At 55.0% G+C, this 26,655-nt stretch overlaps 2 protein-coding genes across 2 annotated transcripts in view; one reads left to right on the top strand and one right to left on the bottom strand.

Moving 5' to 3' along the window:
• Positions 1–1,187: 1,187 nt before the first annotated feature.
• Positions 1,188–2,500, top strand: H1-8 (H1.8 linker histone). The gene is made up of 5 exons (XM_074836781.1): positions 1,188–1,203; positions 1,396–1,679; positions 1,767–1,884; positions 1,994–2,070; positions 2,144–2,500. The coding sequence occupies exons 1-5, from the start codon at positions 1,188–1,190 to the stop codon at positions 2,492–2,494; spliced, it is 846 nt and encodes a 281-aa protein (XP_074692882.1). The 3' UTR covers positions 2,495–2,500.
• Positions 2,501–4,237: 1,737 nt separating this feature from the next.
• The window catches only part of PLXND1 (plexin D1), an 80,763-nt gene continuing 58,345 nt past the window's right edge, over positions 4,238–26,655 (bottom strand). The window contains exons 24-36 of the mRNA XM_074835810.1: positions 26,162–26,292; positions 25,550–25,748; positions 19,840–19,986; positions 17,923–18,079; positions 16,866–16,969; positions 15,759–15,822; positions 14,991–15,025; positions 13,530–13,634; positions 12,572–12,735; positions 10,978–11,125; positions 8,478–8,618; positions 7,554–7,628; positions 4,238–6,908 (exon numbers count right to left, since the gene is read on the bottom strand). Coding sequence (XP_074691911.1) covers positions 6,792–6,908; positions 7,554–7,628; positions 8,478–8,618; positions 10,978–11,125; positions 12,572–12,735; positions 13,530–13,634; positions 14,991–15,025; positions 15,759–15,822; positions 16,866–16,969; positions 17,923–18,079; positions 19,840–19,986; positions 25,550–25,748; positions 26,162–26,292 — 1,587 coding nt within the window. The 3' untranslated portion in view covers positions 4,238–6,791. The remainder of the gene's footprint in view (positions 6,909–7,553; positions 7,629–8,477; positions 8,619–10,977; positions 11,126–12,571; positions 12,736–13,529; positions 13,635–14,990; positions 15,026–15,758; positions 15,823–16,865; positions 16,970–17,922; positions 18,080–19,839; positions 19,987–25,549; positions 25,749–26,161; positions 26,293–26,655) is intronic.

Below are 26,655 nucleotides of genomic sequence, written 5' to 3'. Positions count from 1 at the left end.
AAATCTGGGAGCTGATTTTGGAGGGAAGAGGAGGTAGGATTTGGTGCTTATTTGCCATCCGCGAGGCTGTGCTCCTCGGGAGCCCTGCGATGCTCAGCACCGCGGCTTTCCTGCCCGTGCAGGGCTGGTCCCGGGACGTGCTGGTCACGGCCTGGCCCTGAGCCCACGGGCTGTTGTCCCACGCAGTGCCCGGCCCAGCGGCGGCTGCTGGTGGTGGTAGGGGCAAGGGAGGGTTTGGGACCCTCCTGCCAGCCCAGGCAGGTGCCGGAGGCATCGCGCAGCTGCCCGAGGGGGGACGGTCAGATCCAGGAGGAGGAGGTTGTTTGAGGAGACGCCCCCAACCCCACCACGGTGCCAGCCCCTGCAGCCCTTCCGTGTCTCCACTGTCCCCTTCCTGGGGAATTGAGAAATGGACTGGAAATGGGGCAGGGGACAGGCTGGTAGTGCTGGTCTGGGGGGAGCTGGGTGTGTGGGGCCCTGGGCGCCTCTCGCAGCTCCTTGCTCCAGACCTGGGTCCTGCTGACCCTCAGTCCTCTGGCTGGATCTGGCCCCTGGGCTCAGCACATAGGCGCAGACCTTGATGAAGGTCTTTCTGGGCAGCGCTTTGCACATACGCTGGCGCAGTAACGTGTCCGCTGAGTCGGGCCACGAACCGGCCCTGACATTGTGTAATCCCAGCCCTTCCTCAGACAGGCAACGCATAGGAAAGCCTCGCAACTCCTACGGTGCCCTGTGGAGAAACACAGCAGTCCCCAGGCTGGGGACATTCACGCTGTCCCCACACCAAAGAACAGGTCGTGACAGGCTCGCCCTGTGAGTGTGGGCAGAACAGAAAGGAGCACAAACGCCTCTGCAACGGTGGGGAAAGCATCTGTAGGATCACCGGAGGCCTTGTTCTTAATACGGCCATGACACAGACATGTCCCTCTCCAAACCCTCTGCTCAGACATGCCCCTTCTCCCTCCAGCCCCTCACAAAGTTTTGGCAAAGGGCACTTGGCTTCCCAGCCACCTGCTCCCACTCAGGCGGTAACTGGAGCAATTAACAGGTGCTAACCAGCCCCTGCAGTTTGGGTGCTAATCAGATAAATTCTCTGGAAGTGAAGTGAGCCTGTGAGCAAGGGCAGTGGTGCTGTAAACAGAGCTGGGGCTGCCTGGGCCAGGGGCTTTGGGCAAGTGTGTGCTGCTATGGAGCCTCAGATGGGTAAGGGGTTTGCCGAGTGCTGTGGGCTCCTGGCAGAGCTGTGGCTACCATGGGGCTGGTGGCTGTGGTCCCTGTGAAGCCACAGGGTTGAGCAGGGCTGTGGCTGCTTGGCTTCTGGAGGGCTTTGCAGCCCTTGGGGGCACAAGTGCCTTGGGGCTGGGCCTGGGTCCCAGGAGATGCCTCTTCCAGCAGCCAAAGCCTCTGGCACAGCCCAGCTCCCGGGTTTGCTGGCCCGAGGCCGGCGGTCCCCTCACCCTCCCACCCTGCACATGGTCATCGAGGCGCTGCGGGCCCAGGACCAGAGGAAGGGCGTCTCCGTCATCGCCATCAAGCGCTTCATCCTGGCCAAGTACCCTGCTGTGGACCCCGTCCGCCTCAAGTACCTGCTGAAGCAGGCGCTGAGCAAGGGGCTGAGCCGCGGGGACCTGGTGCGGCCCCCCAACTCCTCTGCCATGGGGGCCACTGGCCGCTTCAAGGTGAGCAGGGGGCTGCTGGCCCTGAGGTGGGGGGGCTGGGGGCTGAGGTGCTGCCTGGCCCCGCTTCCACCCCTCTCTTGCCCCCAGTTAGCCCCTGAGAAGCCACGGCGCAAGCAGCCACCAGGCCAGGCAGATCCTGACACAGAAGAGCCCCCGAAGCCAGGACGGAAAGGGACCACCAAGCGCCCACGGGCCCCCGTGTCAGGTGTGCAACAGCACGGTAGAGGGCTGGTGGAGCCACGAGCCACCCCAGGCTGCCTTGGCCCCATGGAGGGGCCCCTGCCTGGGCTCACCCACCCCCCCATCTCCCGCAGGTGCCGTGGAGCAGAAGCTGCCCACAGCGAAGCAGAAGCCAAGTGCGAAGCCGAAGCCAAGTGCGAAGCCCGTGGATGTGAGTAGGGTGCAGCGGGGAGGGTGGGTGGCTCATGGCGTGGCAGCTGCCTGAAGTGCTTTCTCCCCTCCAGGCCCCACCACCAGCAGCAGCAAAGCCCAAGAGTGATAGAGCAAAACCCCCGCGAGCTGCCGGCCGCACCCGGGCCCCCGGCAAAGGGGGTTCGGTGCCCCCTGCAGCTCTGGCTGCTGAGGATGCAGGAGGGGGTGATGGTGACAGCCCTGGGGGTGCTGGGGTGAGGGGGCCCCGAAAGGCCCTGGTGAGAAAGAGCAAGAAGGTGCCCAAGGGAGCACAGCAAGATGCTCCCAAGGCAAAGGGGGGTCAGAACAAGGCGAGGAAGCCCCGGGCGACCCCAGGAGCCGGCCAGGGGCAGGCTGGGCTGCGGAAGGCAGCCCCCCCTGCAGCGGGCAGGAAGGCCCCATAGGTGGTTCTGGACAGCGCCCCCCCCCCCCCCCCCCCCCATCCTGCTTCCAGCTGGGCCCTCAGGGTCTGGGTTGGTTTTAGTCCCCAGGACAGGTTTTAACTCTGTGTTTGCATCCTGCTAATAAAGTTTTTCCACTCCTTGCATGGAATGGTGTGAGTGCTGCCCTTCTCGTGGGTCTCTGCCCCTCTGCTCCCATCTCCCAGCGCCAAAATCCCCCAGCCTCGTCACGCGTGGCACGGTGGTGAGCTGGTGCTGCAGGCAGCTGCCTGCCGTGCCTGCTCTTGTGGCAATAGTCTGGGCAGGGGGCCCCGGGGCACAGTGACACCCTGGGGCACAGTGACACCCCTGGGCACAGCGAGGCTTGGCCAGTCCTGCCGGTGCAGGGCTGTGGTGCCCTCCTGGCTGCCCTTGTGCTAATGACTGGCTGAGCTGGGATTAGAGGAGTGCCGGGGCAGCACGTCCAGGTGCCTGCCATGGGCAAGGGTCCCCAGTGCTGGGGGGAGCTGCCTGTGCTCTGACCATGGTAAGAGGAAGATAGAAGTGTTTTAGGGCTCAAAAAAGGAGTTTTGGGTGTTTGTTGTAGACTGCAGCATTGCTTGTGCTCTTGTTATCTATCAGTGTCTCTGTTCCCACCTCTAAACCTGTCTTGCTAGCTCCTGTGGGCCAGCATATGATATCATTAATAACTTCAAATGCCTGAATTTCTCCTGCTCTGCACAGAACAGAGCCCTTCTGAAGGTCAGCCTGATAATGCAAAGGGTTATAGTCCTCCTGGGCAGGAGAAAATAAGTGGAAGTAAAACTCTCTTCCTAAAGAGGATTTTGCTAATCTTCAGCTGGCTTTGCCAATGCCCTCCAAGGCTCCTGGCCTTGCTTTGGGGCTTAAGCAAGAGCTGAGCAAACTAACTTCTCTTTAAACTTCAGCCTTGGCTGTGTTGATCCATCTTTAATGGAGCTGAAACTCGTGTTTTTCCCCCCCCACCCCCCAGGGGCAGGGTGGGGGATGCTGCAGCAGTAACTGAGCAGAGCTCACCTGGTGATGGTTAACCTCACAAAGCGCGGCTCACCCGCATGGGAATGTCCCGGAACAGAGCGGGCAGGAGCTGTGTCCTCCCTCACCAGGCACCCAGTGTGAAACATGAGGCTCTTCGCTTTGAGAGAGGCCAAATCACTTAATGGCTGGATTTAGAATCAACTTTCTAGTGGGAAAAGAAAATCCCTCTGGTGTCTGAAAAGAGCAGCTTTCACTGGGGGGAGGTGAGGAGAGAGGATTTGGCGATGCCGTGGTTATTAAGACCTACGGGCTGTGGTGGGTGTTGGCGCGGCAGTCAGAAGCCCTGAGGGCTGATGGTGGTGCTGAGCAGGCGCTGGGCTCCCCGGGGCTGGGAGAAGACGATGTCTCGTGGGCCGACGGCACCTGGCAGAGGTGAGGGTGCCGGGTGCCTGGTGTTACTGCGTGCAGGCGGTTCGGGTGCCCGGCCATGTCCTCATGGGCATCTCTCCCTGCTCCCGTTGGGGTGGGAGCTGTGGCAGTGGGGGCACTGCGTGGCCACACCGTGTTCTGCGGGGAGCCGGGGCTCTGCAGCCCAGAGGGGTAAAACCCCGCCTCGTCTGGTACCATGGGGGTGATGGGCTGAGCTGCCGCCCCCAGTCTGGTACGCGCAACACTCACTGTGTGTGCCTGCAGTGTCTCCCACAGTGCCGTGGGTCCTCTGCATGCACGGGGCAGGAAACTGCACCAGGCGGGTTTCAGCACCTTGTTTTATTACAAAGATAGGCTTTTCCAAGAGTCTGCCACTTCCACTACACAGCAGGTAAGGGCACTACACCCACAACACGTGCCAAAGTTTAAAAACAGGTTACAAAGGGCTCAGGGGTTCAAGGCAACACTACAAACCCTCAAGCTTCTGCTCTGTTAAAGTTGTTCTTTTAAAATGGTTGTAGCAACTACTTCTTTTTTTTGCTTTGGAGAAAATTAAATAATAAAGCAATAGGCCCTAATACATGGCCCAGTCACATCCTGTGGAGGCAAACTCTACTACCAGCTCACCTGTATCCTTTCCTTGTAACAACACGGGGCTGTTGCCCCATGGCCCTTTCCCCACCTCCAGCCAAGCTCAACATTCTCTGCTACCTTGGTCCTTCTCACCCTCCCCTTCCCTGTGCTGGGCCTGCCTATATCTCTGGCAGCTATTCACAGTTTCTAAAAGAAAAAAAATTCAAGAATTTTTTGTGAAATCACTTTCAAAATAAAATGTAGCCCAGCTACATTCTTAGAGTGTCTATTCTGAAGCCACATCCTCAGCAAAGACATTGAAACCTCCACAGTGTATGTACTTTTTCTGTAGTTCTTTTTAAAAAAAACCAAAAAAACCAAAAAACCCAAACCCACAAAAAACTCTGCTCTTCCCCTTTCCCTCCCATCCCTACCCCCCTTTTAACGTACTGGATAAAGTCTATCATTTGTTTTAAAATAGATATCTATATACACACACACAATTCTCATGTTCCAATTTCTGACAAATGTGGCATTACTGGAAACGATGGGACGGAGGCCACCTGTCCACGGCAGTGAGTCACCCAGGAGGAGTTTTGGTGGACCGAAGTCATCTAATACCAGGTTGCATCCTTGCCAGCTGGATGAGTAACGAAGGCTCACCTTAGACCCTGCCTGGAGTGAGGTAGTAACTTTTTTTCTTTTTTCCTTTTCGATTTGGCAGTTAGAAAATGCGGTGGCTAAGGCTGGGTTTAGCTGTCGTGGGCAGGTTGCCTTTGCCTGCATGTGAATGCTGGCTTCAAGTGTGTGGCACCGGCTGCGGCGCAGCCTCCGCAGAGGGTCACGGCTCCCCCGGCTGCGGGACGGACGAAGGTGCCTGCAGAAGGGAGAAGGGGTCACCCTGCTGGGACGGGGGCTCTGCCCCGGCGCGGGTGCTGCGGGACGGCAGTGAGGTTTCTGGGTCTCGGATGAGCTGCGTCTGTCTGCACGGTGGGGCCCTGCTCGCTGTCCCCGGTGTACGCCTGGGACACGGGGTGCTGGGGCTGCTCCACTGCCCTGCGGGAGCACCGTGCTGCCAGGGGATGGGGCCCACTCCCTCTGCCTTTAGGGGCTGAAAAAAGACTGGACACGCAGCAGAACCGTGCGCTCTCGGCTGCTCTCAGGTGACAACCGCAGAGGGTTGGGTCCGAAGCGAGTGGAGAGAGCTGCTTTGGGAAGACACCACTGCAGCACCGACCTTGTGACGATCACGGGGAGACACTGGAGCGCATGGGGCAGAGGGAGGGAAGATGCTCCCAGCAGAAGCTGACGCCCGTTGGCATGAGCGGGGTTACCGGGGGGAGCTGGGGCCGTGGGCGCAGCCAGCATGGCAGGAGACTGGGGTGTGGGGCAGGAGACTGGGGTGTGGGGCACGAGCCCCCCCTCACCTGCTACGCCTGGTCTCCTCAGCAGAAGCGGTGCCTGGGACCGGCTGGCTGGAAGGTGGTGGGCAGCTGCCTACCACTGCAACTCCAGCTCGCTGTGCGTGCAGGCAGGGAACCCGGGGAAGGGGAACAGCCCTTCCCACCCTCTAACAGGTATTGCGCTCCCTCCGGCTCCACAACAGCTGCCCTTAAGGGATAAAGTGCTTTCGCCATGCCTTAGCTACTGGGGAAGCAACTGCTTTGTCTCAGCCCCGAGTTCCCCACGTTGCCCAAGTCTCAGATGGAGGAGTGGTTATGTTTACACATACAGTACAAAAATTAAAAGGCACAAAAATACACAGAATGCAGCAGACAGTGAACAGCTGATAGAGTCCCTAGTGTTGGAAAAACAAGGATGTCAGAGGAATGGTGTGGAAGGGAGCTCAAGCCTGGCTCCGATGGCCTTCGCCGTCTCTGCCCGTGACTCCCTGAGGCGACCCTTCTGCTTTGTGTCTGGTTACGGCTTCTGCAGCCCCGTCTCTCGTCCTGAGGAACCACAAACAGGGGTGCAGGGAGCCGCTGACCGCTCGGGCGCTGACCAGAGGGAAGCGGTGAACTGAGCTTGCCACAAGTGTCACGTCTCCATTTCTGGCGGGCAACAGCAAATAAATTATGGGTGCCACAGCGCAGACCAGAGGGTTTTTGAGCTGCTCAGAAAGGTGTCTCGTGGCTTCTTGTTAGGTGAGGGAGTCCTTCAGCCGCGGGCCAGGCCCACCCCCACCGCGAGGCTGGTTCGAGAACGACCCCGGCGGAGGCGACCCACGGTGCATCCGTGGCTGAAGGCAGGTTCCCTGCGGCACTGCGCTGCGGAGAAGGTCACTTCCAGGGCTGCGGCCAGCCTAGGCTTCACTGCAGCACTCGTAGATGTTGTCCTCCATGAGTGCAATCACTTGCTCAAACTTATGCTGGAGCTGGGTGCGCTTTGTCGTGGGGTTGGCGTCCAGGGCGGCCACGATCTGCAGGAGACACGGGCAGGTTGGTGGCTGCGGCGGTGCAGTGCCCAGCTCCCCCCCTCCAACCCCAGCCCTGCTGAGCCTGAATCCCAGCCCCACCACCGATGGGGACAGCCCCCCCCCGCCCCACAGCCCCCATGCTCACGCACCCCAGCACCCTCCGGCCGCTCCGGGGCACGGCCGAGTCCCTGCGCGGGGTGTGGGAGACGAGGGGAATGCCACCCAAAAACATAATAATCAAGCTGACGGTGCAGAGTGAGCCCACAGCATGGGGGTGCAGGGGGTCAGGAGGCAGCCGGGGCTGGTGCCTCAGCACGGGGTGGCGAGTGGCAAGTTATTTTGGGTGTGGACTGCATCAGCATGCTCTGCCCTCCTCTGTGGGCCTACACGTTGGGCAGCCCCGCTTCAGTCCAGCCCAGCCAAACGCTGTTCAAATCAGCCAGGAACAGCCAGTCTTCTCTTCCAAGAAGCCGTCAGCCAAGGGATAGGAGAGCAGGTGCATCTGTGTGTGCATATATTACATATGTGCGTGGGATTATGCAAAAAAACGATAATCCCTTTTCTGTGGGACTGGGTGCAGGCGTCCGACCGCTTGGCCACAACCCTCCACGGGTACGCTGGGGCCTGAGTGCAGAGGGACCCACTTACCTGGGAGCGATATCTCTTGGCGTATTTGTATATCTCGGCCATGGCGACGTTGGTGTTGAATTCGTTCCGGTATTTCTTTATAAAGACAGAACAAAGAGGGGAGGAATATTAATGTGATGCAGCAAGCGAGTTCAAGACCAATCAGCAGGCATTAACTAGATGAAAAGAAGGCTTTGCCTGGGTATTTTTGGTACTGTGGCATTGATGTCGCTGGACTTTTGACTGACTCCTTTATGGAAGGTGCATTGGCTTGCATCAGAAATGGTCTCAGTCTTTTTAAAGCCAGCCTTAAATGCCCACGCTTGGTAGCACTGTTTACCCCTCTGTGCTCAAAGCCATTTCAAAGGATGGGGCAGCAGCTGGGCAGAGGAATGCTGATGGAAAAAAAACCTGCTTGGTGGCTGAAGCTAAAACACGGCAGGGAGATGGTTGGGTTTTGGGGAAGCTGTGCTGCATCGCTGGCAGGGCTTGGATCCGGGGGGCAGCTGCCAGCTCCCGTGGCTTGTACGGGGGCCGGCTGCCAGCAGGCTGCCCGGGGGCTGCAGGGCCACAGAGATCCTTTCCCAAACTTCCCAGCTCTTTGGTGCTGAATTTCGCTTTCAACTCCCAGTGGTGCCAAAGCCAGTTAGGTTCAAGCTAATTCGTGGGTGTTTACTGCAGCTCTGGCAGTAATTGAAGATGCTTGGAATTAGGTCAGATGAAGTTTGTGCGTGGAAGTTTGAGGCAAAATATCCTTTCTTGTTTGCTCCTTCCAGCATCTAAGCAGTAGCTGACTGCAGCCCACCTGCGCTCCCTGCTGCTCCCAGGCTCCTGTCGTCGCCCAGAGCGGAGCAGACTCGGTCTCCTCGCCCTGGCAGCCCCGGCCCCGGCACGGGGGCAGGCACTGGCCAAGCCCCCCCCACCGTCTGCAGCCCAGCACCTTACCCGCGACTCCTCCGCGAGGTGGGCGTTCATCTCCTGCTCGCTGAGCGGGGGCATGTCGTGGATTTGCTTGTAGTATCTCTGCACTATCTTCCTGTACTCGGGGATCTCCTTGGCGTACAGTAGTTTATTGGTGGGGGAGTCCTAGAGCAAGGGCGAGATACCGAAATCAGACTGAAATAATTTTTTATCCTGTTTGACCAAAGTGCTAACCATCAGACACGACTTCAGCTGCGGCTGGGTTCCGGAACCAGCTACCACGGCTTTGGTCCTGGCTTTACACAGACAGGAGTGCGGTGGGATGGCACCGAGCACAAAACAGCTGATGACAGAGGCGCTTGCTCCCAGACACCAAGGTGCTGCGGGCAGGTACTGCCCGCCCGTGGAGCCACAGCGTGGTCCCTCTGCCCTTCTGCCTAGCGTGAGCTAAACGTCCGTTAGCTCCAGTGCCAGTGGAGGTGGACTGTGTGAAGGTGTTTTAATTTGCAGCCAGGGCAGGCTAAAAAGCATGCATGGGGTCAGGGGAGGTGGCTCGCTGCCAGGTGATGCTCTGCAGACAAGTGTAGCACGACTGTGTTAGATAAAACACTTGTGCTCCATGGCTCTGCGTGTGGAAATTGGTAACAAGGGAAGGGCTTCTGCGTGCGTTGACTCGGGTCTCTTGAGCAGCCAGCTTGATTTAAACGCAAGAACAAAGCTCTCTTACAAGCTGAACTTTGCCAGTTGAAATGTTCCTCTTGGATTTTTCATGTAGCTTTGATTTATTTTGCATTGGCTAACCCAGCCTGCCTGCCCTATATTGAGTGCATGAAAAGTAATTAACAGAAAATACTGAGTTCTCTTGATTAATGTCAGCTTGGACAAAGCAGTCTTAACCTCCCAGCCACACGCTTGGGTTGTACCAGTGAAGGCATAACCCCACCTGCACTCCCTGCAAACACAAGCATGAATGATTTTAACCTCCAGGCAATCCTGCCCTGCTGATATCATTACCCGGGGAATGAACTTGGCTGACTGGCCTCGCATTGCATCCCGAAGGGAACCAGCCCCAGGCGCAGGGACAGAGAGGGGAGTGAGATCAGTGCGTCCTGCTGCCCAGACACTGGAGCGAGGGGCTGCTGCTGCTCCCTGACACTTGGACAGGTGGAGAGGGGAGGGAGGAGCTCCAGAGGAGACGAGCACCGCGGGGCTCCAGCCACTGAGGCAGCATCTTCAGCTGTGTCGGGCAGTAAATAAGGAAGCCCAGGGTAGCTGCAATCTGCTGCTGCAATATGTAGTCTGGCTAATGCTACAGGGGAAATGGGAAATGGGCACCAGGCTGTGGCACCAGATCCCACAGCAGTTTATTTTCAAACCCAATGACAAGGCATTACAGGAATACAGCCAAGTTACAGAGCCTGCTCATAACATTTTTTTTTCCCCTTAGAAACACAAAAGAAACCCATGCTGCCCCTTTTTTGAGTTCTTTTTTAATTTGTGTCTGATTTGACCACTCTGTATTACGAAGAGATGGGTACTGGTTTATTAACTGCTTGCGCACTGCAGATGTACAGAGTCTGAGTCTGCTCTCACGTTTGCAGCATTGAGAGCAACATGCTGAAACCAGGGGAAGAATCCAGCCTGGAAAACATTCAGTGATACGCTGCGTGTATATGCAAGCTGATTTTTATGCTGAGGATTTATTCTTCCCACATTACTCAACAATTCCTTCACTTATGCTATTGTATTCCTGAAAAATGTTTCCATCTGCTGTCTGACTCCAGCTGACCCCTCTTCCCCTCATCCACAGCTTGACAAGGACAAATCGTAGGTGTTTCGTAACATATGCAAAAAAAAGACCAAAACCCAAACAAACAAAAAATCAAGTGCTCATTAGATCTTCCTGCAGTATTAACCTCTCCCAGCGAAGGCTTCCTGCCGCTCTCGGCCTGGGGGAGCACAGAGCAGCGCCTGCCTCCCACCCCTCTCTCCGTAGGGTCCCCTCTGTGTCGCACGCTGCTGCCACCAGCCTCTGGGGCGGGGCGGGGGGGAGGGTGGGTGGGCAGTGGGGGACGATTTACAGCATTTCTTAATAAAACTTATTTATGTTGGGAAGTTCCAAATGTCAACACCGCGCTTGGCCAAGCTAGCAGGAGAACAGAAAACACGAGCACTGGACGTCTCGCTGCCCGCCAGCCCTGCAGGACGGTGTGCAGGAGAAGAGATGTGGCCCGTGCAGGTTTAGCTTCCCTAGGCAGGTGTGCCGGGTCTGCCGGGCTCTGGCCGCATGCCGGAGGGGCCAGCGTGTGATGGAGGGGGCCACCTGGGCAGGCGCAGCCCATGTTGACGAAGGCTCGGTCACCTCCTGAGCTTCTCACGGCTGCACCAGGCGAGCAGCTGCACAGAAACCACCAGCCAGCCCAGCTGCCGGGGGAGGTCAGACTGGGTGACCTCCGAGAGTCCCTTCCCACCTGTGCTGGCCTGCGGCCCCAGGCAGGACCGAGACGTCCCCCCCAGACGGTACCTTGCCCAGCTGCAGGTCGGACAGGGAGCAGGCATCGATGAAGGCCTGGGCTATCACAGAGAGACAGGCGTCGATGTGGTCTGTCTTGTCGATGTCAAAGACAAACTGGGGGTTCTTCAGGATGTTGACCCAAAACCTCAGAGGTAGGCTGTGAAGGAAACAAGCCAGGAACACACACTGGGTGAATTTTTGTACTCCAGAGGGAGAGGGGAGGAAATGCAGGAAAGATGATGATAGAAAGTGAAGAGAGGAAAAAAATGAGGAGCCAGGTTTTGCTATTTCATCACATCCCAGTAGCGCACGGCCCCCTGCCTAGCTAGAGGGGCAGGCACACGTCTTCACCTTGAAGAGACATTTCTGCAGGCTGAAGCACGCGGCACGGACAGGAAACTTTGTGTACAGCCTTGTCCACCCTTGCTCCTTCAGCAGCTCCCTGAGCTGGCTGGCCCAGGAGAGACACGGGCAGGTTGCCCTGCAGGGGGCTCTTGGATCAGGCTCCCCAACTCGCTGATTTTTGTAGCAATGGTGTCAACTCCTTCCCCTCCTTCCCTGACAGTAACTGTCATCTGGTTCTGATGGTAAGCCTGGCCCTGTGAAATGCATTTCATGTGTCTTTTTTTCTGCTCTCATCATCTTTTCCTTCAGTTATTTCACTGCTCATTTGGCCACAACACAGTTTCAGTACATCGCTTGCCCTTCCCACCACCCCTCCTCAGCAGCTGAGGAGTGAAAGCCACTATAAGTCTTTGCTCTACTGGCAATTAAAGGTAATGAAGGGTAGGCAAATCTGTAGCCCAATGGTTGTGTCTTCATGCCTGCTATCCCAGCCAAATTCGTTTTTAATTTTCACATTTTGGGCTGGAAACAGTCCCTGGAGCCTCAGAAGTGCTGCACCTCTCCCCGACGTTCCCTCCCAGCTCCCTGCTCTCCCCGGTTAAATCTTCCGGTTTCTCCCGTTTTATTTCCCCGCTTCACTTTGGCTCCCCAACCCCATTCCTGCTGCTCATCACGTCCCTCAGCACCGCTCCCGGCTGGTCCCCAGTGCTGCAGTGCCTGCCAGCATTCTCCTGTCACAGCACCAGCTCCCGGAGTCCTGTGAATACTCTGGAGTCCCAGCTTGGTTACAAAGATAAGTCGGGAAAACTGCCCCCAAGGACTGAAAAGCCAGAAAGCAATTGAAAAGGAGCCAAATATGTTGTTTTTAAAATCTCCATGATGTTTTAAGACTTGACATGATTTTGGACTCTGTCTCAGATCTTCAGTGCTTGGAGCTAACACCATTGCTGTCTCCCATTATCCCGTCCCTCTTCTGTTTCTCCTTTAATTATTCATATTTGTGTGCCAGTTCGTTCTGCCCTTTATCTGCCTGTGTCTCCTCTTCCAGCTCGCTGTTCCCCTGAGCTGTGTTTGTTCAAAGCTCTCCAAGCCTGTGTTTGGCCTCATCTTTTGCTGCCCCTCCGCCACCCCTCCTGTTTTCCAAGTCCCTCTTCTACTTTTAGCAATGTAATGATTAGTCCAGGACATGAAGGCTTTGCAGCTGCTGCTCCTGAGAGATGGAAGGAAGGAAAGAAAAAAGAGATTTCCTCTTCCAAACCTGTTGGTCTTCCAGATGTGCATAGTGTCAGGGTCTGTGATCCCTCTTTTCTCTGCTTGCTCCTCTAGGAAGTCAAAGAAATACTTCACGGCCACAGGTGGTTTATCATCTCGGATGCTGAGAATGGCTTTGAACAAGTCGTCCAGGAACTTCTGCAGCGTGCCCTGCGGGACGAGCACACGCGATGGAGGGCGGGGAAAGCAGTGTGAGGGGCTGAGACTGCTGCGCACAAGGGGAAATCCTTTGCTGCCAATTGGATAAATCGGGAGAGAAAGGGGATGCCGAAGCAGGGAGGGAAAGGTTTGTTTGTGCATAGCGATATAATTAGCTTGCATTTGGATTTAATTTCTTTTGGCATTGTGATTTTCCTTCTTACTGCTAGGGTCTCACATCTGTGATTGTTCTGCACAGTAAATACAGAGAAGACTAGAGACTGCTGGCCGTTCTTGTGATCTCTGCTCCAGTAAGGCATCATGCTGAGATTAAAGATGGGCTGGGAGCCCAACTGCTGGAGCTGAGCACTCGCAGGGAGTGGGGAAGTTCAAATCTGAATTAAGATCGCACAGACATTGCCCCGGCTCCCCGAGCTGAGCATCTCCTTCTCCTTTCCCAGCGGGATCTCTCGCTGGGGAGATGGGTCCAGGCTAAACCGTGCAGCAGGAGCCCTGAGGCGGTCAGCACCCCCTTCCTGTGCACAGACCCCAGACCAGCCTGGGGAGCTCGTGTGGGGCTTCCGGCAGCGGCGCTGCTGCTCCGAGGGCCAGCTGGGAAGCTGGACGGAACCCAAGGAGCCCGCGGTGCCCGGCAGCCTCGCGGGACACGCTCCAGCCGCCTGGACAGGAGTCCCCTCGCCCCTCGAGAGCAAGCGGCCCCGCGGCGCTCCTGCCCCGGAGCAGGCTCCTCGCTACCCACAAACGATGGTCCCAGCCGCCGCCGAGCAGGGCCTCCCGTCCCCCACCTTTGTGGAGAGCAGCCTGGTCAGGTAGATCTCCGGCAGGACTTTCTTCCTGTGGCTCTGCCTGTGGGACTTCTTATGTTCAACCGATTCGTCGGTTGGGAGAACCTGGTTCGATATAAAACACATGTTTAGCACGCTCCTCTCTGGAAGTGTCACACTGAATTTTCCTTTAAGTATAAAATTTCAACTGCTTATAAAATTCAATTAAAAAGCAGTTACTGTATTACAAATACACCCTTATATGGCTTTAAAAAAGTGATTCATAATGCTCAGTTTTTCTGACATTTGTTTCTCTTGCGCTCTTTATTGCCTCTCTCAAGCTAGACAAAGAAAATGAAACAATCAATCTCAGTTCACATGTTAGTCTGCTTGCCTCCCTGCTCTGTGCAGCACTCCTGTGCGCCGGCACTCGAGGCTCCCAGCACAGGGCTTCCGCAGAAACCAGCTTTTCTGAGTTCTGGAAAAACTGCAAGAGCGATCAGCCAATATTCCTACCCTGGCCTTTTTAAAAACAAAGCTAAATATTCCACTGGCCAGGTCAGTTAATTACTGTAATGACCTAGCAAGCCACTTAAGTCCATCTTGGCGTTGTTTCAGATGTGCACATTCAGTGTCCCGTCCCTTCTCCCTCCTTGCTCCGCACGTACGTGTGTGTGCACACATTGTGTGTTTGTACTCTATTTGAGCATGGAAACTTTAGCAGAGAAAAAAAAGAAATCATGCTATGAAATACTGTTGTTGTCCATAACACTTTCTTTCATATCAGCTTTTAGCAACGTTTAGCACTTTGTACTTCCAGCGTGGCGCACAAGCAGGAACTAATAAATCTCCCCAGCCCTGGGAAGCAGGCGGCGTGCCAGGAGCTCCCGGTAAGTGACTTGACCAAGGCTGTGCGGGCTGCTACCGGCGGCGCTCCTGAACTCTCTCTGGCTGCTGACAGCCAGATCAGGCACAACAATTACTTTGTCATCCCCGTAATTTTTTATTATGTCCCACAGTACTAAAGCTTGTCTACAGATAACATTTCTGCGCCTCTTTGAGCCCTTCTGAAGAAAACTAACGAGCTCTGATCCAGCTTGTTCATCACATCTGACGTTCTAGCCCACAGAGATGAATTAAGTTAATATCAGCAAGGCTGAGAAGATTTTCTCCTTTCATCACACACACTGAAAACCAGGACCCACAGACTTAAGTGCAGGAGAGACGAGGGATTGCTGCCTGCACGGGGCGGGGACACGCACAGGGACGAGACGGCCTGTTTGGCACCTGTTTGCAACAGCTTCCTCTGGCTGATGACGGGCAGCCAGCATAAAGGTGACAGACACTGAAATACGCAGGTTAGATGGGCATCCCCCCACTGCCACAAGGAGCCCTGCCCCTCGCACCCTGCCAGCCCCCCTGGGGTCCCTGGCTCCCCACCATGCAGCCACCAGCCTGCGCAGCCAGGAGCAGGACACTTACCAAGTGGAAGTACTTCTCGGTGTCCAAATCCTTCACTGTGAAGAATAAGAGAGAGACAAAGCGGCTCAGTCGGGGACCCAAACCAAAACCAGCCTCTGCAGACACCTTCCACGTCAGGAGGCGTTTCGCTTTCCCCAAGAACCCCAATGCTGAGCTGGTGACCCCCAAGTGACCTCAGCATTCTTCTTTGTTTTGGGGTTATCACCTTCTGGGGCATGTGGCAAATACCTCAGGAAGTACTTTAAGGAGGACTTGAGGTCTCCCAAGGGGTGTTTTAGGAGGGACCCAAGAGGGCACAAGCGCAGCACCCCTGCATCGCGATGCCCCGTGCATCGCCCAGCCTGAGCAAGGGGAACCCCGTGGGAAGGAGGGAGGTACGTCTGCTGCAGCTCCATGGCTCTCTCTGCCCCACATGAACACCTCAGCATGGGCTGGAGAGCAGCGAAGACCCTGCGTGACCCTGAGGGCTTCCCGGCACGTGCTGAGCTGCCGCTGGCCAGCATGCTCGGCGGTGGCAGCCCCAGTCCGTGCTCAGTGTCTTCCCCAGCACAAAGGTGGCCCGAGCGATGCCCAGCTCTGCCTAATGCTCCATGGTGACAGGGTGCTCCATGAGTGCTGGTACCACCAGAGCCTGCACGGGCTAACGCCACACCCCAACACCCAGGCAAGGGGGCTGGCAGCCAGCTCTCAGCATCCCTGAGACCCCTCTAAAAGCACAAGTGTTTCTGCCCAGCCCCCAGCAACAGGGGAAGAGAAGCGAGAAGTTACCTCTGCTCAGCGTGCTGTCCTTCTTGTCTGACAAACTCATGGCCAGTGACGCCCCTTCGGGGATCTGCAGAGGAAGGGAAGAGCAGACATTGATGACGGGAGCCTTAAGGTGCCTCCCACGGAGCCTGGACGGCCCTGGGGAGATCCCGGGAGCGGGGGGATGCTGGTGCAGTTGCTGCTCTTGCGCCTGCCCTGCCCCTGCTCCCCAGCTTGGAAACTGTCAGTAAAGGCACTGCCCCATGTGGAGAGGGTTCTTTAAATGCAGATACAAGATAGTGAGGTTCTCAAACCCAAGGGGCATCAGGCAAATACATGCATCCAAGACAGATACATTTTTGGATGTCGACAGTGGGTGATTCGAAGAGGGAAGCGCGTTGGGCTGTGCGGGTGCTGTTCTGCCTTTTCGCAGAGGGGAGAAGGAACGCGGCCGCGGCCCGGACCCGCGGGGCTGGGGCCACCCCCTGTGCTGTGGCTCCGGCTCTCGGCACAGCAGGGACCGTGCCAGCACTGCGGCTCCACAGCACGGCTGTTACCCAGATAATAATATTAATAAGTACTCAGCTCCGAGTTTGATTTTCCATGCACTGTTACAGACCAGTGAGGATTATGCTCCTAGGCATACCAGGGAATATGGAAATCATGTAAGAATTTCTGATTTCATTTAATTTTAAAAGGAAAAACGGTCAAGACAACAATTTGATTCGCCACATTTGCCCACATTTTTGGCCTCCACTCCTCAACAGCATCCCTAGTCCCTGCTCTCAGGGCAGGCAGCAACAATTGTGCCAGTGATTTCAGCAGGAGCACGGATCAAGAGCAGAGTGATACTAATCAGCCAAGCTGGTGGCCGTTGGGAATAGGAGCTTTTTTCCCCCTCCTCTTTCTGTTGTCAGTAGTAACTTGTTTTGCATGAAGAGTGTTTAATTAGTTTCAGTGTGTTGCAATATTAACGAGCTTCTCGCCAGGGCAGATGTCTATTCCCCGGAAGCTCTCACGGAGCTATGGCAACCTCCCTGCTCGCTTCTGATGATCCTGTTTTTGGAGGGGGGACCACAGCTCGCCCCCGAGGCCAGGCAGGCTCCGAGGAAGCAAAGCTGGCAGGTTTACCTTGTAATGTGCTAATGTGTTGAGCTTCTTCCTGCCATCCTCCACCACTGAGGTGTCATCAAGGTCCCGGAGGATGTAGCTATCGGTGCTGGTGGCAAACCACTCTGAACACAGAGAAGGGAGAAGTGAGGCACCTGCCTGTAGGAGGCACGTGCAGCAGGGCCTGGGGCTCCGAGGACTGGCCACGCCACGCTCGGGGCAGCACAGCCCCACTGCCAAAGCCTCTGGGGCTCTGTGAGACCAGAGCAGATGTTTAGCAGGGGAAATAGTGGGGGGTTTCCAGACTAGAGCAGCCTCGGATGGAGCTGGAAGAGGTGGCAAAGGCTCTGCTCGGAGAGACGGGGCACACCTTCCCCCTCCTCTCTCCCCGTCTCGCTCCAGGAGCCATGTGGGACCCACCTCACAGAGCAGCAGGCGGGTGAGGAGCTGCGTGGCCTGCACGGGGCTGTGACGGGGACACGCCGCGTCACCCACAGCGAGGAGCAGGGCCCCATCCCTGCCCCAGCCCAGGGCGTTCTGCGGGGCTCTCCCTGGCACTGACCACGCTGACCGTCACACCAGGGCATGTCCCCACGGCCCACAGCCTAGGTTTCTCTTACCAGCGCTGGGCTTGGATCCTTCTTAAATTTTGGAAGGAGTTGGCCACTGGGTAGACAAATGACAGATCTGAACCTATGGCCGGACAGGAGTCCGTGGGGTCAATTATAGCTGCTTATGGGGAGTATTAGCAAGTATTAACAAGCCATCGGCAGGCTCAGGGGTGTTTTAGGGGTTAGTGTTGTGCAGCTAAAACTACAGGCTTTGAAGGGTGCAAGTCCAAGCATCCCTCTGCTCCACTTGGGCTTTCCTAAAGCTTCTTTCCAGTGATGTGCCCAGCTATTCCTGTCCTCCAGTATCTGGTCCCATCACTCATTCCTAAAAACCATCCCCAGGAAAAGGCTGCCCTGACATCTGCCCTCTTGTCAGTGCTGCTTCATCCCCCACCTTCTGATCCACACCAAGAGCTACCGTGCAGCATCAGGTATTTCATCTGGTTCCTAATGCATCTGGTCCTTACCCAGGTCGACGTCTTCCACCCTTGGCCACTGGGAGTAGGGGACATTCTTGCAGAAGGCCTCCAGGATCTTCTCCTTCACTTGGCTGAGTGTGTCCGTGTCCATGGCCCTGACGCTCAGGGAGTCCATCCCGCAGCCTTGGAAGGAGACGTTGAGGTTCTGCAGGCAGAGGCCGAGTTAGGGGTGACCTGTCCAGCTCTGCCAGAGGCTGCAGTGCCCACACAGCTCTTGCTGGGCCCCACACTGCTGGAAATCAGGCTGAACAAAGGCGGTCGCACAGGCTTTACTGCTGGCGAGCGGCGCTGATTGATGGCCCCCGGAGGCTGAAGGCCCCGTTTGTTGATGCAGCCAGGAGGACCCAGGGAGCAACACTGCAACCTCCTCTCACGCTGCCTTGCTAATGGGCCTTAGCCCTGACACGCAGAGACCACCTCGGGGGCGGGAGGAAAGGTCAGCCCCCGTAACCAGTCATGTCCTCAGCTTCTTGGCTCCGGCTGGTGACTAATGGGACCGCCAAGGCTCATTGCTCAGCCTCTCCCTGACGCAATGGGCCGAGCTCCTTTGTTTAAACAAGCTTTAAGCACGTCGCAGGTCTGCTGCAACGCTGGCACCCACCACCCGCACCACCCAAGAACCTGCTCAAGAGTGTACGGAGCAGCAGGACAAGCAGCTGCAAGGGGCTGCAGGCTGCCACCAGCGCCTGCTTGGACCTCAGTGATGCACAGCTACCGCTACAGTTGCAGCGGAAAGCTGCAGGGCAACAAGAGTGACTCTCTTCCTATAAACCACCCTCCCCTCTTTTGGGAGAGGCTGCCATGCCAGCGAAGCGAGGAGAGGCAGAGTCCAGGTGCCAAACGCCATGAGCGTGGCCTCTCCCCCCGCCTCTTTGAAGGACACCCGGTACGTGCACGAGTCGTGGCTGAGATTGCAAACACAGCCTTCCAGTACCAGGACAGAGTCAGCATCCTTGACTAGGAACACTGTCAATGCACGGGTGAAGTCCCGTTTTCTCCACAGCATTAGAGGAAGATGTTATTTCACACTGTAGACTGTGCAGGTGTTCTTTAAAGCTGTGGTTCAGGTACCAGCAGTGTGGGGGATTGCTGTTGAGATAGCACTAACCCTGCAGTTGCTCTTCTTCCTCCAACACACCCTGTTCATACTTACCTTTCTCTTCCTGTGAAGTAGGAAGCAGCCACGCTTCCCCTGCTCAGACTTATGAAGTTACCATTTCTGCCGAGAAAGCTAATACTGTGCACCCCGCTGCTAACCCCTCTTGCTCTGCACTGTAAATTTACAGGTCAATTGGTAACAGGAATCTGCAGATGATGTGGAGCTTGAACCTGCTCTGAGTTACGGTGATGCACATCTGGGGTAACCTACTGACTTTGGTGAAGCTGCTCCAGATTTATGCCAGGTAATTGAAAGCAGGATTTGACCCAGGCTCTGGAAAGGCGTCAGGCGCTGGAGGGACCCAAGCCCTTCACAGGCACAGCCCTCCTCCGCCCTGTTCCCATTTCCCAGAACCACTTTTCAGCACCACTCCAGCGAGGGCCTGGGCAAAGCCCTCACCCCAGGACTCGGGTTCGCAGCCAGCACCTTCCCACTGCTCAGGACGGGGCTCTTTGGCCGGGAATGGTAAACCTGTTGCTTTAATTCTCTGAATGTGGCAGAACAAATTTTCTCACCTTGCTCCACCCCTAATCTGAGCTACTTAGGTGACCCACCAAGGGACAGATGTGAAAACACACAGTTATCACAAGCCCCATTCTGCACTGGTGAGCTTCGGCAGCAGCATGGTGCCCGCATGGGCGTATCGTTTACACGGTCAGTGCACCCGCACGGGCGCCAGATCAGCCTCTTGCACACCCACCCCCTGGGACAACCACTGGTCAGAGCTGTGGGGTGCAGGTACTCACCCTCGGCTTTGCCTCGATGTTCTCCCTCAGGAGCCACTCCTCGTTGAGGGTGTACCTGGCTTTCCCCGTGATGGCATCGATGGACCCTTTGTTGATCTGCTGTTTGATTGCACAAATCAGCAGGAAGAAGGGCTCGCCGACCGTCTCCTGGGAAAGGAAAGACCACGTCAGCAAACCGGAGCTGGTGGTGGCAGCTCCTTCCAGCAGTGTGGCGGGGACAGGCTCAGCACAGACACCAACGGTGCCTCCGTGCATCGGGGAGCAGGACTGGTCCACCCTGGGCGCTGCGAGCCCCCGGCGGGTGCTCAGTGCCGTTGCCCCCCCGGCTCCCACCAGCACCTCTCTGAGGCTGTTCAGAAGTTTCTAGGCTCATGGCAACGTGACAGCGCAGACGGGGATGAGGCTGTAACAGCCATCAACAGCCACAGGCGATTCTTGGGGAGGGTGAACTGACTGTCAGCATCAACACACCCCATCCAACTCCTGCCGCGAGCGCTGCGGGGCTGTGGATTGCCACCGGCCGGCTGTGCCAGCTCGGGCTGTCTCGCAGGCGGAGTGCTCACTCAGAACGCAGGGCCATATGTGTAGCTGTGCTGAGTGGGTATGTGCACGCGCAATGCTCAGCAAAACACAAATGTGCATTCATTTACATGTGAAATAACGCATGAACTTCAGGGAGAATCTGCCATACCCCAGTACAGAGACGCTGCTTGCAATGTGACAGGGAGCAGGCTGCGCAGCGTACTGCGCTCAGCAGGGCAAGGATGGGGCTGATGTGCACAAAAATCCGTGTCTACAGAGACATCTGGGCGCCCAGCTTTCTCAGGAAGGTGTCAGCTGAACGCCTCTTTGCGCTGCCTGCTTTGCCACTGAAATCCATGGAAGTGAGCCCACTGCGTGTGCTGTGGCTCTGGGAACTGGTGTTCATACTTGTCATACCACAGCAGAACCCTGATCACAGCCAAACAGAAAGGATCAGGGTCAACAAGCTGTTCCCATGCGACAGCAAGCAAACACACCATTTAACTCCTTACATTCATCAAACTTCATCTTATGGGAGAGAGGTGAATTGTGACACTGCTGCAATGAAAACATAAAACACAACAGGGACCAGCTATTTGTGATGCGGTTCAGCTACATGGTTTAACGCCAGATTTCTGAGCCACTTCTGCCTGCTACGCTGATGTGCAAGTAAAACATAAGCTATTTTCTTAAGAAACTTTTCAGTACTGGAGTACATCCCATTCTCCCTAATGTTCATGTGCTATTTCCTTCCCATGAGGCAAGTGCAAATTATTGCACATTTATGTACTTTCTGAGCATCACACACGCCCCGCACAAACACTCCTGCCATCTGAAATCCTACTCAAGACAACAGATATCGAATGATTTTGATATTTCTCAGCTAGGAGCTGCTAAATCCTGTTCAATCTGCTTCTTAATTAAGACTTGGTCATTCTTTTATTCTAATTGCCCTATAATTGCTAAAGCAATTAATTTGATGTCAGTTTTGATTTGGCTGCGTTCGGCGCAGCTGACGATCAGACACTACAGCAGGGCTGTAGGTGGGCACGCACCATCTGTGCCAATGGTGCACCCACTTTATTTTCCGAGGGCAACTCTTTTTATGAACACGGGGAAGCTCCTTGGGCCTTCTGCCCGGGTTTAACGACTTCCTGCAATGCTCCTTCTGAGCACGCAGCACAAAATGGCTCAGCAGCGGAGCTGCCGGTGCTGGACATGGAGGCAGGCACGGCTTCCAGAAAGCAGGGGAAGATGAGACGTCGTGGGGATGTGGAGAAGCTGAGGATTGTGAACGGACTGGTGGCGGTGTCAGAAGACATAAAGAAGAGTTAAGTTTCTGCGAGAAAGGCGGGAGTAGGAGATCACAGGCGAAGGGACGACACGGGCACAGGGACATCCCCGGGCTGCAGCACCTGCCTTCCCACAGCGCGGACCCCCGCGCCACCAGGCTGACCCTGCACCAGAAGCGCTGACAGATCCTGACGCTGGCCCTGCCACGATCAGGAACTCTGTTATGTCGGACGTGCGTGAGCACACAGCGGGGACGAGCCCAAGGCTAAATTCAGCGCTGGGTTTTGGAGCCTGCCCCGTCCCCCACCATGGGAAGCTCTGGCCCCGGTTGGAGGCGAGGGGGCTGCCAACGGCTACATGGCTGCCTCCAAAAACATGAGAAGAGCGCGAGTCCTGCTGATACGGGAGCTCTTTGCAGCCCGAAAGCAGCACAGGCTGCCCGGGCCAAGGCTGACGTGCGGCACCTTCCCGCAGACGCACAGCTGCTCTGGAAGGGGCAGCCCAGGGACGCGCGGGCCTTTCGGACCCGCCGCAGCATGCGCGGGCAGGATCGGCCCCAGGACTGGCCACACGGGGAAGAACGACAGCGCTCCGCCAGCGAGATACTATTTCTGTTTGGCTTTTTGGCTTTCAGGCTCAGGAACTGTGGGATGTTATGGAAATCTGCAAAAGTGCTAATCAGACAGCAAATTTCAAAGAGGGGAAAGAAGGGCTGGCAGTCAGGGACTAGAGATAAAATGGCAAACTTGGAAACCTCAAGCATTGTTCGGAAAACTCGTCTGGAAATGAATCAAAACTGTCTTTGGATTTGGCTAGTTGGGAGAAAGGAAGTTTAACTAGAGATCAGTGCTGATTCAGGACAAAAAAATACTTAAAAAAACACAGTCTGGGGCCTTTTTTCCTCCTATTGTGAATGTATTTTAATGAGACTTCATTTTCATTTTTGACTGAACTGTTACAGGCTCTTAAAGCTACCCAGGGCACTGAAATAACTTTGCCGTAATGGAAAGCACAGTTCAGGCTGGCATTACTTGAACTGTTTCACGCACGATGAGCGTGGGAGGGCTTGGGTTTTATATGCTTGGGAAAAAGAAAAGGTTTAGAGCACAGCCTAGATTCACATGTTGCTGCCCTATTAACAAGGCTGACAATCATTAGAGATGTCCTCCCAGGAACACTTTACAGCCATTTCCAAAGTCTTGGTGAGGCTGGGGTGGGAAAAGCACAGAAAACAGCTGCTTATCCCAAGTGCCTGCTAATTTTGGGATGATTATCTATTTGCATTCTGTGAAGAACCAAAGCTCAGCTCCATCCCACATGCAAAACTTTGGGAAGCTTGGATCCAGACCTAAAATCTGAATTCCAGGACCTTAACTTTAACTCCTGGCCCCCTGATCCTGTTAGGAACCAGGCACAATGGCACCACGGTATCTCATGGGGAAGGCAGGCTTTTTTTTCAGCATTTTCCATCAAAGCTGTAGCAGAAAGCAGAGACATGGACCATTTTATCTATGATTCTCACTCAGTTCTGCAGAAACAGAGGTCTGCATTCATTGTGCAAGTGTTGCAAGTTTCTTCTGAATCCAGGCCCAAGCAGCAAGCCTCCTGCTAGTTCTTCATCGCATCTCCTTCACACACCGAGCCAACCCTCCCCCTGTCAGAGTGGCCACTCTGCCGCCTTCAGGTGCCCTCCACATGTTCAGACCACTAGTGACTGTGGCCTGCAGCTCCCTCCCAGTTGAAGACAGCTCCTTCAAATCATCTTCCCCCAAAACACAAATGGACAGACTGTTAGGCAGAGCATTAATACAAAACAAATGTTTCGAGCATGTAGCGTTGACTTACAAGGGAAAATACAAGCACTTGGAATTTTTCCACTGCACAACGGCAGGGACCTTTGCAGCAGCTGTTTCAAATAGACGTTGTGATTAATGGGGATAATTCAGGAATGAAAACCAGACCCATCGTCACACGTCTGACAGACCAGTGCTACAGGCAGGCGGGCAGCCCTTTTTTTTTAACCAAGAAATGCCTCTCTGAAGGCCACAGAGTTCGATCCAGAGAATGCCAGGCACATGGGAGGCGTCTGACTATCGCTCATATTTAAATCAGAGCCCTGCGCTGAAACCAGCCCGCGCGTAAGGAGGTGCCGTCTGTCTGACCGCTCTGAGCTCATTCGTGCTGCGAGGAAGGTCCCGGCTCCACTGATGCGGACCGAGACCCGCCATCCCTTTGCACAGCTGAGCTCGTGTCCGCCGGGGACAGCCAAAGGGCCTCTCTGGACATTTCTGTCTGATCAATTCTCTTCCGCCTCCTATTTCAGCAGGCAGCACGGCTTCTCCTCTGAGCAGGTCCCCCACCCTCACTGTGGAGCACACGTGATGTGAAAACCTCTTGGAAATCAACTCTTTATTACGCTCTAGTATGGAAACCATTTGCTTTTCAGAAATGGGAAATAGGCTGAGCCCGTGAAGTAAGGAGGGGACTGCCAGCCCCTGCCAGGACCCCTCCATGGCTCACAGCTCGCCCCAGCACCGCCATGGCTATGGGGATGGCCACCAGCTCCGCCGCCGGCCCAGGACAAGCCTGCCGGTGACAGGTCCCTCCCTGCCAGGCGCCCCGGGGAAGGGCAGTGTGCTGGCACTCCAGAGCTCCTCGACATTAATTAGCTCCGTAACGTGCCCAAGTCTTTAGGCCCACGTGATAAGATTCAACTTTCTTTCCTCTTTTTTTTTTTTTTTCCCCCCTGAGAAAGCCTTCTTGCATAATGTCCATTTTTAGCACAAACTGGAGTTGGATCAGATGCCTCACATGTGGTCTCCACTCTCCAAAAGGAGAGATCAGCACTTTTTTTCTCCAATGGTTTAACTGCAGGCAGAAAAACTGAAGTTTAAAAAAAATTCACTAATTCACTCCTTTCTGCTCTTACAGGCTGGATAGTTGTGCTGCATTGGCACGGCCAACCTCATTCACTCCTGTAACTTTTCTTTCATTATACTGGCTAATTGTGTGAGCTAAAATGAAAGATTATGAACTACAAAACCACAGGCTTTAGGACAAAAAGTGATCATCAGCTGAGATCAGAAGACATTATGATATGTATGAGGACAATACAGTACTGCTTCTGTGGCTATAGCAAACACTTTGGGAAAAGAGATTTTTCAAAGGCTTTTTCAAGGCTCTCCCCTGTGGGTATAATGGGGTGTCCTCCAATTAACTGCCGTGGAATCAATTAAGTTATTGCTCAATCCTTCTGGGAAATTCCAACCAGAACTGGCAAACATTGGAGATAAAGCACTGAGCAGATGGACTGCTGATGTGCTCCGAGATACCAAATATATTCCTTTTCATTACCGTCAAAAGACAGTCAGGCTTCTGGACAGACATCCCACCTCTGCTGCTAAGACCTGCCTGGCCAGTGCAGAACCAGGAGCCGCCTCCCGCGCGCGGAGCCCCACACACCAGCGGGCACCGGCACGGAGCAGCCCCTGGCCCCGGCGCCGCCGGCCCCGCGCTCGAGGCAGACAGAGCTGAACTGCCTGGCAACCACCAGCACGGCTGCGCGAGCTGGTCAGAGAAAACAACAAATAACTGGAACGGTTTCCAAAACCTCAAGCCATTCTGGTTATTTTTTCAACTCCCCTACGGCTCTCTTCTCAAGCATGGTGAAAACACTAGTTCGTGCTCCGGCCTTAGGAAAGGCCTGCTGCGAAGTCTGATCTCACCAAAACCCCAGGCAAAAGTGGGGAAGCAACTAAACTTCAGATTACTTTTCCACACTTGAACCTTTCAATACACTGGAGTTTGCCAGACATTAGTGCCCATTCCAGTGGCAATGCTGACAGGTAATTAGGCCCTCAGCTGCCCCACACACCCCTCGCTCTGCTCCTCTTACTCTGAGATAGCTGTACATGCAGATGGACATCCAGTTGGTCAGCATCTTCTCCACCACGGATTCCGTTCTCCTCAGCATCAGCTTGGGGTTTTTGGAAGCCGAAGCATCTATCAGATCCACCAAGAGGTCCTTCATGATGCTGGTGTAATACTCCAGTTTCCCGTGCAACGCAATAGTGAGCAGGGAGGCCAGGTTACATCTGAAACACAGAATTGTGCATGACTCATGCACCCATCCAGCAAGACTGAACTGCCAAATGGCATAAACACCCCACCAAAACAGAAAGGCAGCATTTCAGACAACTTTCATGAGCATTCTCAACAGCATTAAACTTCAAGCCCTCTTTCAGTGCAGCAGGACCGTGGGTCAGCTTGCACCCTCTTACTGGTAAACCAAGTGTTCAGGGACCCAAGTGCTCACAAGTGAGTCGCTCATTGGACCTTTTGGTGCTCTTCAGGTTTATGGCCACCTGTGTCTAATAGAAAAGTAGGAGGCAAGTGCAACTCAACCTTCAACAGAAATGCACAGCTCCAGACCCGGGCTGCATCGCTTACAGGTAACGAATAAACCAGCCTCCTTCAGCTGCCAGGCCTTTGGTTCTGAAGCTCATACCTGTCTCTAACAGCAAAGTCCTTCTGTTGCTCAAGAGCATGGACAAACACGATGAGAAAGTGCTTGTTGTTGAGTAAGGTGGAGAACAGCGAGATTCCTTCTTCCATATTGGGTCTGCAGTTTTCAGGGATCTAAAGAAAAAATTTAGAAAGCAGAGTGAGAAAAACCCTGCTTATTGTTTTTCACAGATTCATAGAATCACAGAATGGTTTGGGTTGGAAGGCACCTTAAAGCCCATCCAGTCCTACTCCCTGCCCTGGGCAGGGACACCTTCCACTAGCCCAGGTTGCCCAAAGCCCCATCTAACCTGGCCTTGAACCCTTCCAGGGAGGGGGCAGCCACAGCTTCTCTGGGCAACCTGTGCCAGGGCCTCACCTGGGGAAGAATTTCTTCCTTACGTCTCATCTAAATCTCCCCTCTGTCAGTTTAAAGCCATTATCTCTTGTCCTGTCCCTACATGCCATTGTAAAAAGTCGCTCCCCAGCTTTCCTGTA

The sequence above is a fragment of the Strix aluco genome, chromosome 11, assembly GCF_031877795.1.
Source record: "Strix aluco isolate bStrAlu1 chromosome 11, bStrAlu1.hap1, whole genome shotgun sequence".
NCBI lineage: Eukaryota > Metazoa > Chordata > Aves > Strigiformes > Strigidae > Strix > Strix aluco.
This window is presented reverse-complemented; position numbering and strand designations above follow the sequence as displayed.

Excerpts from the sequence above, each read along its gene's own strand:
- H1-8 (XM_074836781.1), top strand. Across the intron at positions 1,680-1,766 it reads GGGCCACTGGCCGCTTCAAG|TTAGCCCCTGAGAAGCCACG; the intron begins GTGAGCAGGGGG and ends TCTTGCCCCCAG. Across the intron at positions 1,885-1,993 it reads CCCACGGGCCCCCGTGTCAG|GTGCCGTGGAGCAGAAGCTG; the intron begins GTGTGCAACAGC and ends CATCTCCCGCAG.